The following is a 13,928-nucleotide window of genomic DNA, read 5'->3' on the forward strand; positions in this document are numbered from 1 at the left end:
GTGTGTGGGCAGAGGGGGTAGGGTGTGAGGGCAGGGGGGTTAGGGTGTGAGGGCAGAGGGGGTAGGGTGTGAGGGCAGGGGGGTTAGGGTGTGAGGGCAGAGAGGGTAGGGTGTGAGGGCAGGGGGGGTAGGGTGTGAGGGCAGGGGGGGTAGGGTGTGAGGGCAGAGAGGGTAGGGTGTGAGGGCAGAGGGGGTAGGGTGTGAGGGCAGGGGGGGTAGGGTGTGAGGGCAGAGAGGGTAGGGTGTGAGGGCAGAGGGGGTAGGGTGTGAGGGCAGGGGGGTTAGGGTGTGAGGGCAGAGAGGGTAGGGTGTGAGGGCAGGGGGGGTAGGGTGTGAGGGCAGGGGGGGTAGGGTGTGAGGGCAGAGAGGGTAGGGTGTGAGGGCAGGGGGGGTAGGGTGTGAGGGCAGGGGGGTAGGGTGTGAGGGCAGAGAGGGTAGGGTGTGAGGGCAGGGGGGGTAGGGTGTGAGGGCAGAGAGGGTAGGGTGTGAGGGCAGGGGGGGTAGGGTGTGTGGGCAGGGGGGGTAGGGTGTGAGGGCAGGGGGGGTAGGGTGTGAGGGCAGGGGGGGTAGGGTGTGAGGGCAGAGAGGGTAGGGTGTGAGGGCAGGGGGGGTAGGGTGTGAGGGCAGGGGGGGTAGGGTGTGAGGGCAGGGGGGGTAGGATGTGGGTCTTACATTAAGGTTTCAGGATGTGTCAGACTCCAAGGAGGGTTATGAGGTCAGAGATGAAATATTTTGTATATAGGAGTCCTGTGTGTGTGTGTGTGTGTGTGTGCGTGTGTGTGTGTGTGTGTGTAAAGCATGGGATGTGAGGTCACGTGTAGGTGGATTCTAACCAGGTGCTGCTGGGTCTGTCAATCCAGGCCGCATAGGAGCCATCGGATTTACCATACGCTGCCTCCCTCTGGTACCCTGGCAGACACACACACACTCAATACCAGCCGCTCTGAAAGATGGGTGTTTACAGACGACACTCGTGTAAGACTAGAAGCAGGAGGGGCCCTACCAAGTCGGATGTAATTGATAGCGGTAGCTCGCTTCTCCAGGCCGATAGCTTCCCACTGTCTGGTGGTGTCCAGGTAGCGGGTGGCGATGACGGGCAGAGTCATGTAGATCATGTTCTGTTCTCCACATCCCACTGGCTGTTGGATCAGGCTGCCCATGGTGCTGCCACTTATAACACTCTCCACCAGCACGCTAGTCTGATCCCCTCCTGCACACACACACACACACACACACAGGCACAAACAGGCACACACAGGCACACAGGCACACACACACAGAAGAACATTCATGCATTAACAAACACATACATTTGGACACATAAAAGTAGGCATGCACATACACACTCTCCCCCCTATTTTGACGATCTGAAACGCAAGTATCAAAACGCAAAGCGCAAGTAACTTTGTGGGCGTGACTTCAGCTTGGTTGTTATTTTGCCGGCGGGATAAATGACTGCGCCTGGCGCAAATCTAAAAAGGGTTGGTCTACATTACTAATGGGTGTGGTTTGGGCGTAACGTGCAATATCAGAGCATCATCTCACATTCCCTTTAAGAGCAGCGCTTGTTCCATAGCGAATTGCTATTATAACGGCGGATTTGCCAGGCGCACGCCAGAAGTTCACAGCCGAGGAGATCGACGTTGTCGTCAGGGCCGTAAAAGATAGAGAAGTGACATTGTATGAGAAAGGCAGAGCAGTTTTGTCATTGCACTAAATTGCCCACTCATGCTAATCATTCAAATTATTATTCTTATTTTTACATATATTTAATTTTTTTAAATTGTTTTATTTTAAAATTGTTTAGTTCTTAGAATTAGTTTAAGTAATGTACTTAATTTATACCAGCATATGTTTATTGTTTGCACCTTCCTACCACAGCAAATCGTGTATTTGTGTAACAAAAGCTTCAATAAACCGAATTCTGATTCTGATGGGCATGGGAGAAGAAACCTAACCAAATTATCTTCGGTTAAACAGTCATGGGAGGAAATTGCTACCGTTGTTACAAATGAAGTTCACATACATAGACATTTCTTATGAAAATATTTTTATAATCATTGAAGAAATGTAACACGCCATAAATCAAAACAAAGTAACTTAGCTTCGCAGAAAGAAGACCCTGGCCTCGCCAGCAGTGCGCACGGACCAAGCTTGCGCCCTTAAAATAGCATCTGAATATTACGCCATTGACTTTAAACCACGTTTTTCCCGGTCAGTGGCGGAATTGTTTTTCGGAAACTGCAAAATAGCACCAGGGAACGTTTGCGCCGGAACACGCCTCCTTTTTCGCTGAACCGCCCACGGGAGCGCAAAGTCATTTCGACGTGTGTCTGTGGAGGGAAAAGTCGGCTTTGCGTCGAGTGCAAACTAGGAATGACACTTGCGTCGTTGACTAAGTCAATTGCGCTGGGTGCAAGATAGGGCCCTCTGCATCTGTGAAGCATCACCTATGACATTGATTTCTGTGCTGGCAGGTGTGTTTGGAACTTGGTTCTGGGGCACGGCACTCTTGAGATCTTTCTTCTCCACACCTCCTGATTTGGAGGGGTCCATTTCGACAGTAACCAGTTTTTTTTTCAACTCCCCTGGAGGCTGCGAGAGAGCGACACGACACAACAACAACAATTTCAACAAAACAATAACTGTGGATATGTTTTCACCACCCCTGCAATGTCTAATTCTCAGAGCAGCTCACCACCACACGCAGGACCTTCACCACGCCGTCCTGTAAGCCTGACTCAAAGACGGAGGCCTTGACCTCGATGTTCTGCTCGCCCAGCTTCATGGGGATCATGACGTAGGGCACCACCAGCGTAGACTCCGCCTCTACAGTCACATCTTTGACATATTTTTTCCGTTTGTTGGCCGAGCTGCAGATGTTCTCGTTCTCTATGAGATAAACACGCACCTGCAGGTAGAATGATACTCATTTGAAGAGGAAGGGAAATAGAGAGAGAGGGACGGAGGGAGGACAGCAAGAGGGTCGGGGACTTACTTTGATTGGATTTAATTTGTAGTTGTGAAGGACGGCTTTGACCTCCAGCTGTTCGTTGTACACGGCAGAGTAGGGCAGCCTCAGGTCAATGAAGAAGTCCTTCAGAACCACCATCTCAAAGGGCTCAGTCACACAGATAGCTGGACAGGGGACAGAAAATGTGGCATTGTTCTGATGTCTGACTTAATGTAGACTACAGAAGGCTGTGAAAAAAAGAGGTATCTATCAGGTAGATATAGAGACGCCCGAGTGGGGGTCCTCACCGTTCTCCTTAGACAAGCTGATGGCAGTAATCTGCCAGGTAGTGATGGAGTCTGGCATGGCAGTGACCGGATTGGTTGATGTGGTTTCACTGCAACATAAAAGACATGATAGGTGCATTTGTATTGACGAGCAACTCTAGACCATCACCAACAATTCTAGATCTTCTTCTGCCTGAAGTAGGAACTGCACATCAGCACCCTCGCCAAAAAAGCACAACAGAGCATGTACTTCCTACGGAAGCTGAAGAAATGTAACCTGCCAAAGACAACGATGGTACACTTCTACACAGAAGTGTACAAGAGCAGACTGCAGCGTATCATCCGCACTGCTGAGAAGGTGATCGGCTGCAATCTGCCTTCCCTCGAGGACCTGCACACCTCGAGGACCCTGAGGCGAGCGAAGAAGATTGTGGCTGACTCCTCCCACCCTGGACACTCCCTGTTTCAGTCCCTCCCCTCCGGTAGAAGGCTGCGGTCCATCAAGACCAAAACCTCACGCCACAAGAACAGCTTCTTTCCATCTGCTACTGGCCTCTTCAACAAGGCCAAGGACTTCCATTGATATTCATTCATTTATTTTCATGTATTTAACTATTATAAGTCCATCTAATGGCAATTACACTATGCATAAGCCACCTTATCTCAGTATCTGATTGCACTATGTTGACCACTCATGCTGCTCATTCTTATTGTTATTTTCATGTATATTTTATATTTAAATTGTTTTATTCTTAGATTGTTTAGTTCTAAGAAATTAAAGAAATTAAGTAAATTTGTTGTTTTTACTTCACTTTTACTTCATTTAAGATTTGTATATGTTTATTGTTTGCACCTCCCCGCCACAGTAAATTCCGTGTTTGTATAACATACATGGTGAATAAACCAAATTCTGATTCCGATGTAGAACAGTTTAGCAGTAATATCTTTGCACCAGTTTTTACCATTTTTGGCCTGAAGAACAGGAGGGCAGGGTGTATTCGTTCCACAGCCAGCTCTCAGGGAAATTAGTACGAGACGTGATCTCATCTGGACTGAGGTAAGAAGCATCATCTTCATCACCTGGTGAGGGAAGGGACATCAGATGAAGAAGAAACCTTTATTTCTTGATCAACCAATCGTGGCACGCGCAGGGAGGAGGAAGGAGGGAAGAGGAAGGAGAGAGGAGGAAGGAGGAAGGAGAGTGGAGGGAGGAGGGAGGAGAGTGGAGGGAGAAGGGAGGAGGGAGGAGGAAGGAGAGAGGAGGAAGGAGGAAGGAGAGTGGAGGGAGGAGGGAGGAGAGTGGAGGGAGAAGGGAGGAGGAAGGAGAGAGGAGGGAGGAGGGAAGAGGGAGGAGAAAGGAGAGAGGAGAGAGGAGGGAGGAGGGAGGAGAGTGGAGGGAGGAGGGAGGAGGGAGGAGGGAGGAGGGAGGAGGGAGGAGGGAGGAGAGTGGAGGGAGAAGGGAGGAGGGAGGAGGAAGGAGAGAGGAGGGAAGAGGGAGGAGAGTGGAGGGAGGAGGGAGGAGAGTGGAGGGAGGAGGGAGGAGAGTGGAGGGAGGAGGGAGGAGGGGAGCTCCCAGACGCTGAAGGCTCTGCCTTTTTAACCAGCTGTCCGTCCATCCAGCCTCCCCCCAGCCTCCTCCCAGCCTCCTCCAGCCTCCTCCAGCGTCCTCCCAGCCTCCTCCAGCCTCCTCCAGCGTCCTCCCAGCCTCCTCCAGCGTCCTCCAGCCTCCTCCCAGCCTCCTCCCAGCCTCCTCCCAGCCTCCTCCCAGCCTCCTGCTCTGTGTGTATCTTACTGCGTGCCAGGTCAAGCTCTTCATGGATGTTTTTCTTCCTTTCATTCTCCATCTGTTCACAGCAGTACTTGAAGGCATTTTGGCAGGCCACCCCCTCGGTGACAAACTTGGCCCGCCGCGCACACGAGTACTCCAGAGCGTTCCGCTTCATCCCGCTGACACAACACTCCCTCTCCAGCGACTCGTACTTGGCCTCTGAGGAGGAGGGGTCAGAGTTACTACACAGCAAATGGTTTCTGTCTTATTTCTTTCAGCTTATTGGGTCAGGCAGCTTCTCTTACCCAGATTAATTCTGACTTGAAATTCAGAGACAGCCCGCCTCCTCCTGGTCTTGACTGGACAGTTGGGCTCTAGTGTGAGAGGAGAAAGAGGACAACAGGATGGTGACTGTGAGATAAGGGAGGAGGAGAGAGAAGGTGCAACGGAGTGGGGGAAGATAAGACACTCTGGAGGAGATGAATCTGAAGAGAGGGAGGAGGAAGGAGGAGGGCGTTTCTACCGGTTCTGATGTTTGTTCCTGAGGCGGTGTTGGTCTCAAACATAAGGCCAGCATCGTAGAAGACTCCCATACTGTTCTGTCCACTTCCTACTGTACAACCTGTGTCATACTTCTCCACCACATCCCATATCTACAGTGGACACACACACACTCTTTTAATGGACTAGGAAATTCCATATTGACTGTTATAGGGGAAAGACTGTGGATAACAGGACTCAAAGCATGTTTCACAGAAGTCAAACGGTCAGCCAATAGGACAGCAGATACCTTTTTCTGGGTGAGTCTGTGTTTGTTGTTGAGGACAATGACACCCTTATCCACAGCCACCAGTCCCACTTTGGCCCCGGGGTCTCCAGTGATCTTCAGTTGAAAGTTGTCACGGGGCAGGTAAGATGGTGCTGGTCTGGTTGCCTCGACTTTCAACTGTAGGACAACAAAAGGGAGGAGGACAAGAGAGGAAGGAAGTAAGTCTGTCTCTGTCTGTGTGTGTGTGTATGTTTGTTCACGTGTGGCAAGTGTGTGTTGGTGTAAATGTGTGTCTGTGTTGGTGTAAATGTGTGTCTGTGTTGGTGTAAATGTGTGTCTGTGTTGGTGTAAATGTGTGTCTGTGTTGGTGTAAATGTGTGTCTGTGTTGGTGTAAATGTGTGTCTGTGTTGGTGTAAATGTGTGTCTGTGTTGGTGTAAATGTGTGTCTGTGTTGGTGTAAATGTGTGTCTGTGTTGGTGTAAATGTGTGTCTGTGTTGGTGTAAATGTGTGCATTTTACCGTGCCCATACAAGAGGTCTGGACTTCCACCCAGACAGAGTCGGACACCACCTCGCCAGTGCCCACGTGGTAGTACGCCACTATACGGAATGAGGGCAGCATGTACTTGGTAAGTGCAATTGTGGAGGACAGGATTGGCTGTTTCCCTTTCCGTTGCTTCCTGATTGATTCCACCAGCTGACCCCTGCTCAAGATCTGATTGGACGCACAGAAAACATGACAAAATGATTTTTTTTCACCCACTTTTTGGCTCTGTACACCTCCTCCCTTCTCTCTCATTCTGCCCCTCCTTAAGCCCACCAGGAAGGTCATTACTCCTCCCTCAGCCCCCTCCACCCCTCCACACACACTCACCAGTATGGTGATATCCATGTCAGGTGGTCCTTCTCCAAAAGTCATGTCCAACTGCATGTTTTCATCTGAGGGTGAGGAAGAAACAGTCAGGTAAATAGGCTTGTGTATAAATACATGTACAACCATGTTCATAGTTCAACACACATTTCTTATAATATCATGTCATTAAATAGAATTCTCCTAAACCGTTATATAATAATATGTACAGAAATAAGTTATATGTCATATAACTATTGAATGATCACATCATTCAACAAACATCTTAACAAGCACAGGTATGTACTGCACTTGGGATTTAGAAATATTCTAAATCCAATGTGACAAATTGTCAAAAATTCCACATTGAATGAAATGGAATAATATAAGCTAGTCCCTTTTAATACGTTAATTTAAATACATTTGTCTAAGTTGATAGAAGAAACATAATTGATATAAACTGATAGAGAGTAGTAGTACCCTGATAGGTTATGTATCTGTTATAGACTGATACGTTACCCTGATAGGTTATGTATCTGTTATAGACTGATACGTTACCCTGATAGGTTATGTATCTGTTATAGACTGATACGTTACCCTGATAGGTTATGTATCTGTTATAGACTGATACGTTACCCTGATAGGTTATGTATCTGTTATAGACTGATACGTTACCCTGATAGGTTATGTATCTGTTATAGACTGATACGTTACCCTGATAGGTTATGTATCTGTTATAGACTGATACGTTACCCTGATAGGTTATATATCTGTTATAGACTGATACGTTACCCTGATAGGTTATGTATCTGTTATAGACTGATACGTTACCCTGATAGGTTATGTATCTGTTATAGACTGATACGTTACCCTTAGTGCTGACTGATAGGTGCAGCAGGTTGTTGGTGTTGGACTTGTAGGGACTGATGTCAAGTGTGGCAGTAGCCTGTCTGTCTGATTTAATGTCTGGATCGATGGTCTTGACCTGAATTTTACACACACACACACACACGCACACGCACACGCACACGCACACACACATAGAAAAACATAAGTCTTACTGTGAGCCTCAGTAATTGGCTGTTGTTAGTGTTAAGGGGCGGGTCTTACAATGATCTTCATTGATTCGCTGATTCCGGTGTTGACTGTTGCCACGGCGATGCCTTGATCGCTCGTAACGGTAGAACCTCCGTTAGGTGAAACCTCCAGTTTGACTCTCTTAGCCGGTGTGTGATCAGGGTTGGTGACGTAAACCTAAACATAAAGGGCATCATTTTGTTATTTTCAGTTAAAACCCTCACCCATCATTACCAGTAATTCCGTTAAAAAGTGCAGGTACATCTTCATTTTAAAAAGTGGTGCATTTTGTAAATATTATAGTTATGTAAACAGACATAAGCACAGACATTAACCGTACATATAACACAAATGCGTTACCATGTTGTAAATGAATGAATAAGCATAATGTTGTTACTGTGGTTACGCTACTGACGTTACTGACAATACAGATGCAAGGTCAAGGTTGGATTGAGTTCAAACAGATCGAGTTTGATCGAGTTCAAAGGGGCAACTTTGTTGCCAAGGCTATGTCTTTACCTTAACATTGAAAGGCATCCCTGGTTTGAAAAACTTGGGGGTGTGTTTGAAGTGGATGGTATAGGGGGACTCAACAATCTGGATGCCACCTTTCTCTGCCTCCACCATCTCTCCACCTGGAGGAGAGAATACACACTTAGACACACACACACACACACATGTACACAAGCTTTGTCCCAACCTTGAAACACACAGAAAACTGGGGGAATGATCACTTTCACCATATATTAAATATTTCACAATTTGCATAATAGCATATGCTTCACTCTCTAGCCATGATGGTTTTAGTACCCACTTGTTACAAAGATCTAATACGGAAGGTGTTCAATAGGTCAATAACCCATGAATAGAATAAAACAAGAACACTCGCAAACACACACACACACATTCAAAAACCTCCACACACACATGACTCACCGCTCTCCGTCAACACCTTGACTGATATGTATATTGATTGGGAGACCAAATCTTTCACTTTGAAGGTGCGTGTGATGTCATCTCTGGTCAACACCGCCTCTCCTCTCCCCTTCTGGATCTGAGATCACACACACATACAGTCGTCTGACGGGAAGCAGGGGTGTGCATGTGCACATGTGTGTGTGTGTGCGTGTGTGTGTGTGTGTGTCCTGAGTGTGTCTGTATGACAGTGGGAATGTGTGTTTCCAAGGTTGGTTGTTTGTGTAAATACTTCCCAGTGTGTGTCTGCAGGATATTTACCTCTACTCTCTGAAGAGAAGAAGGGAAACTGTGTTTATTTCCTCCTTTCACCACCCCAAACATCACATAGGCCACACCATACACCTGCTTCCCAAACAGATACCTGGGAACACAGCAAAGATCAGCAGATTACTAACACACACACACACTCAAACAGATACCTGGGAATACAGCAAAGATCAGTAGTTGAACAACACACACAGACACACACACACACACACACACAACAGTGTTGGGGCCCCAGAAATGTCTCATAAATTAACTTTTTTTCTTAGTTTCTTAGTTTCTTATTTATTTGTGAGGACCAAAACAAGCCCTCACACATCAACACAGACAAATCTGATCAGAATCAGAACATGGATTGAAGCTTCAGACAAAACTGATGACCAAATAATCGCCTCACTTTGCTGTGAGGTCAACATGCAAACTTTCATCATCGACGTAGAAGAAGGTCTTCCTGGGCTCCACCTTCACCTCGAAACTGGGCAGAACTGGAGGGGACAGGGAAGTAAGGGAGAGAGAGGAAGTAGGGGGGAGAGAGGAAGTGAGGGGGAGAGAGGAAGTAAGGGGGAGAGAGGAAGTGAGGGGGAGAGAGGAAGTAAGGGGGAGAGAGGAAGTAGGGGGGAGAGAGGATGTAAGGGGGAGAGAGGAAGTGAGGGGGAGAGAGGAAGTAAGGGGGAGAGAGGAAGGGAGGGGGAGAGAGGAAGTAGGGGGGAGAGGAAGGAAGGGGGAGAGGGGAAGGGAGGGGGAGAGAGGAAGAAAACCTGAGATATGATGGTATATATATTGTTGCACTGCTGTGGCAGCAGAAATATCGAGGATAATTGAGGGATTGACAGTTTCTCACCGTATTCTTTGACCTCAAACTCTGTGGTGAAGGTCCTCTGTGGGGTGGCCTGGAACCTGCTCACCAACTGCCACACACCGGGACTGCACACACATATATGCACACACACACGCACACACACATATGCACACACACACACACACATATATGAACACCAACCGCATATACACCACACCACACACATACACCACAGAAATAGATTGATAAATGGATGGATGCATGGATGTATGGATGCATGCATGCATGGATGGTATGCTGACCTGACAATATCTGGAAGATTGAAGTCTCCAGACTTCATCCCCATGTCTGGAGTTACTGTCTCCCTGAGGATGGTGATGTTCTCTGGAGTCTGATATTAGAAAATGCAATTCATGAAAAAGTGTTATTTTGCTTTTGTTTTGTTTTTTTAGCTTTACTGCCTACATGTTCACAACTAGGAATGTATTTACAGTACAAATAATTTATTTAAGCGGATCTTTTCTACGTAATGTACTGCTATGCGGTGTTATATAGTGTAACATACTGATATATAGTGTATACTTATTTGTGCTATATAGTGCTTGTAGTGGGCCTTTACCACAACATCAATGTCGATAGAGATGTCTTTATCCTGTTCAAACTGATCTTTGGTCAAAGGCTCCATTCTAGGGGTCACAGCAAGCGCCCTGTATAAGACTGAGATAAAGACAGACAGAAAGAGAGAGAGAGAAAGGATGAGAGAGAGTGATGAAGGAGAGAGAGAGAAAGGATGAGAGAGAGTGATGAAAGAGAGAGAGAGAAAGGATGAGAGAGTGATGAAGGAGAGAGAGAGAAAGGATGAGAGTGATGAAGGAGAGAGAGAGAAAGGATGAGAGAGAGTGATGAAAGAGAGACAGAGAAAGGATGAGAGAGAGTGATGAAAGAGAGACAGAGAAAGGATGAGAGAGAGTGATGAAGGAGAGAGAGAGAAAGGATGAGAGAGTGATGAAGGAGAGAGAGAGAAAGGATGAGAGTGATGAAGGAGAGAGAGAGAAAGGATGAGAGAGAGTGATGAAAGAGAGACAGAGAAAGGATGAGAGAGAGTGATGAAGGAGAGAGAGACAAAGGATGAGAGAGTGATGAAGGAGAGGTTACTCTAATTCAGTCCCGACTCTGCATCCAGGATAAGGCCACAATTCCATGTTGTCTGTTGATGTAAATGTTGGAATGTGTCCTACATCTGCTGGTGTAGCATTAGCAGAATCCAGCCTGTTTCAAATAACCTTGGATTGACCAATCAGGAAGAGGGCGGGGTAGTGAAGCCAAAAAAGTTTAAGAATCAAAGTTCAAGCCCACAACACAGCCCCCCTTCCACCCCCCTACCGCCCCCCCTCTTGCCCCCCCCCCCCAGCCCCCCAGCCCCCCCCCCTTCCCCAGCGCCCTGTGAGGTCCTGATAGCTTCCATTTCTTACAACAATGCCTGGCAAAATCAAACCCTAAAACCATCATTTTAAGTCTGTGTTTAAATGTAAATGAACTCTGAATGAAACCCATGACTTCGTCTGACCTGTGGTGCCGGGGTTGTAGATGGGTTTGTCTGTCTGGATGAAGATGTACCCTGCCTGGAAGGAGGCCAGCACCACCTTCTCCTGTGTCCCGCCGGGGAAACGCGCCAGCAGGTAGACGTACTGCTTCTGTCTGTCGTCCATGTTGATGTAGTCCTCCTCGGGGATCTAGGGTCAGGGGTCAAGGGTCAGTACAGTTTGTTTAGTCTCAAACATATCAACTTGTGTTCACACAGAATGTAAACATAACATTGTTTCCTTGACAACTTACAAAGACTTCGACTAAGCTCTGGAATTTGTTGTCTGAGTTTAGTTGCACATCTTTTTCAAACAGTTTTTTGGACTTGGAAGGATGGTTCATGACCATGACCGTGACCATGACCGGACCCCCTGAGTGGTCCTGGATCTCCACAAACACGTTCTCCCTGCTGCCCACACGCAGCACGTTAGGAGCAGACAACACCTGTCTGGAGAGGGAACACACACACACACATGATACACACAATACACACACACACACACACAATACACACACACTTCAATCCTTGATTCCTGTCTCTCTCCTTTCCTATTCTCCTCTCCTCCTCCCCTCCTCTCCTCCTCCCCTCTTCCCCTCCTCTCCTCCTCTCCTCCCCTCCTCCCCTCCTCCCCATCTCCCCTCCTCCCCTCCTCCTCTCCTCCTCTCCTCCTCTCCTCCTCCCCTCCTCCCCTCCTCTCCTCCTCTCCTCCTCCCCTCCTCCCCTCCTCTCCTCTTCTCATCATCCCTCTCTGACTGTCTCTGACAGGGCCAAACGTCACTGTGATAGGTCAGTGACCTGATGTTCCAGGCTAAGCTCCAACTCTACTGGACAAATATTTGTCAAGTTTTTGTTGTAGAAGGACACACTTTATACATTAAACCCAATTTTTTTCATTTACATTTGAAACCAACTAATGTACATATTTGTAGCTTTATAGACTGATTTCATTTTTTATTCATCATTCACAAAATGTAAAAAATATATACAGTATTATTAGTTTGAACATCCTGAAAGTAGTGCCCATATCGACAGAGTATTACTTTGCAGTAGTACATGTCACTCCAATGTTCAATAAGACATTACCAGCCGTACTCAGAGAGGTAATCAGTGTCTGTGTTAATGTGTGTACTTACAGTGGCGCTCCGTCAGACGGTGAGGGGAAGGAGACAGCCAGGGTGGCCAGAGCCACACACACCAGTTCCACCCGCATGGTTTCCTCAGGTCCTGCTGCTGTCTGCTGAGGGAGTAACTACTCACTCCACGCTGCAGGACTTATATCCTGACTTCCTGTCCAGCCCAACCCTCCCCATGCAGTCCTCCCCCTCCCTCCTCCATCCATCCATCCCTCCCCCTCTCTCCTCCATCCAGCCCTCCCCCCTCTCTCCTCCATCCATCCCTCCCCCCTCTCTCCTCCATCCAGCCCTCCCCCCTCTCTCCCCCATCCAGCCCTCCCCCCTCTCTCCTCCATCCAGCCCTCCCCCCTCTCTCCTCCATCCAGCCCTCCCCCCTCTCTCCTACATCCAGCCCTCCCCCCTCTCTCCTCCATCCAGCCCTCTCCCCTCTCTCCTCCATCCAGCCCTCCCCCCTCTCTCCTCCATCCAGCCCTCCCCCCTCTCTCCTCCATCCAGCCCTCCCCCCTCTCTGTCCTCCATCCAGCCCTCCCCCTCTCTCCTCCATCCAGCCCTGCCCCCTCTCTGTCCTCCATCCAGCCCTCCCCCCTCTCTCCTCCATCCAGCCCTCCCCCCTCTCTCCTCCATCCAGCCCTCCCCCCTCTCTCCTCCATCCAGCCCTCCCCCCTCTCTCCTCCATCCATCCCTCTCCCCTCTCTCCTCCATCCAGCCCTCCCCCCTCTCTCCTCCATCCAGCCCTCCCCCTCTCTGTCCTCCATCCAGCCCTCCCCCCTCTCTCCTCCATCCAGCCCTCACCCTCTCTGTCCTCCGTGTAGCTCTCTCCTCCATCCATCCCTCCCCCCTCTCTCCTCCATCCAGCCCTCACCCTCTCTGTCCTCTGTGTAGCTCTCTCCTCCATCCATCCCTCCCCCTCTCTCCTCCATCCATCCAAATCCCCCTCTTCCCATCTAGTCCTCCACTCTCTTTCCTCCCCCCCTCTCATCCAATCCAACCCTCTCCTCCATCCAGCCCCCACCCCTCTCTCTACTCCATCTAATTTTTCAGCATGCCACCAGTAAACTCTTCCCTCAAGAGACAAACATTCAAAGATCAGAGGTTAGGTAAACTACAAATTGGTCAAACTGTGAAACTCCCTGGATCAATGTATAACTAAAGTATTATGAAACAAATAAACTGTTGACCACAATGTGGTTCCATAAAAAACATTTTTTTGTATGCTTACTATCAGTAACTTAAACGTGTGTTTCAAATAGTATGTGTGTCACATAACACGTCCTCTCATGGTAACAGAAAACATACACAGCCACCACTGTCTTCAAACATTAAACCTTAGCTGACATTAATACTACCTACTACAATACTGACCAGAACATTATCACAATAATATTATGTCTTGTTGCCAAAATCCATTATTTTCTGGAAGGTTCAGTTGCACGGTTTAGGACGTTTTTGTGATGAAAAGTAGCAC

The 13,928-nt window shown here is 48.2% G+C and overlaps 1 protein-coding gene across 1 annotated transcript in view; it reads right to left on the reverse strand.

Annotated features, from left to right (window-relative positions):
- Nucleotides 1-12,595, reverse strand: part of LOC146237342 (complement C3-like) — a 20,243-nt gene extending 7,648 nt beyond the window's left edge. The window contains exons 1-25 of the mRNA XM_084685146.1: nt 12,464-12,595; nt 11,582-11,777; nt 11,313-11,478; nt 10,365-10,462; nt 10,048-10,136; nt 9,788-9,870; nt 9,344-9,431; nt 8,941-9,043; nt 8,641-8,758; nt 8,224-8,339; nt 7,738-7,881; nt 7,498-7,612; nt 6,652-6,716; nt 6,298-6,492; nt 5,799-5,954; nt 5,532-5,661; nt 5,314-5,382; nt 5,033-5,227; nt 4,203-4,320; nt 3,262-3,350; nt 2,999-3,138; nt 2,699-2,911; nt 2,451-2,595; nt 1,004-1,210; nt 834-909 (exon numbers count right to left, since the gene is read on the reverse strand). Of these exons, the coding sequence (XP_084541272.1) occupies nt 834-909; nt 1,004-1,210; nt 2,451-2,595; nt 2,699-2,911; nt 2,999-3,138; nt 3,262-3,350; nt 4,203-4,320; nt 5,033-5,227; nt 5,314-5,382; nt 5,532-5,661; nt 5,799-5,954; nt 6,298-6,492; nt 6,652-6,716; nt 7,498-7,612; nt 7,738-7,881; nt 8,224-8,339; nt 8,641-8,758; nt 8,941-9,043; nt 9,344-9,431; nt 9,788-9,870; nt 10,048-10,136; nt 10,365-10,462; nt 11,313-11,478; nt 11,582-11,777; nt 12,464-12,540 (3,191 nt within the window). The 5' untranslated portion in view covers nt 12,541-12,595. The remainder of the gene's footprint in view (nt 1-833; nt 910-1,003; nt 1,211-2,450; nt 2,596-2,698; nt 2,912-2,998; nt 3,139-3,261; nt 3,351-4,202; nt 4,321-5,032; nt 5,228-5,313; nt 5,383-5,531; nt 5,662-5,798; nt 5,955-6,297; nt 6,493-6,651; nt 6,717-7,497; nt 7,613-7,737; nt 7,882-8,223; nt 8,340-8,640; nt 8,759-8,940; nt 9,044-9,343; nt 9,432-9,787; nt 9,871-10,047; nt 10,137-10,364; nt 10,463-11,312; nt 11,479-11,581; nt 11,778-12,463) is intronic.
- Between the last annotated feature and the right edge of the window lie 1,333 nt (nt 12,596-13,928).

The sequence above is a fragment of the Hypomesus nipponensis genome, chromosome 21 (assembly GCF_054491055.1).
Source record: "Hypomesus nipponensis isolate SF chromosome 21, ASM5449105v1, whole genome shotgun sequence".
Classification (NCBI taxonomy): Eukaryota; Metazoa; Chordata; class Actinopteri; order Osmeriformes; family Osmeridae; genus Hypomesus; species Hypomesus nipponensis.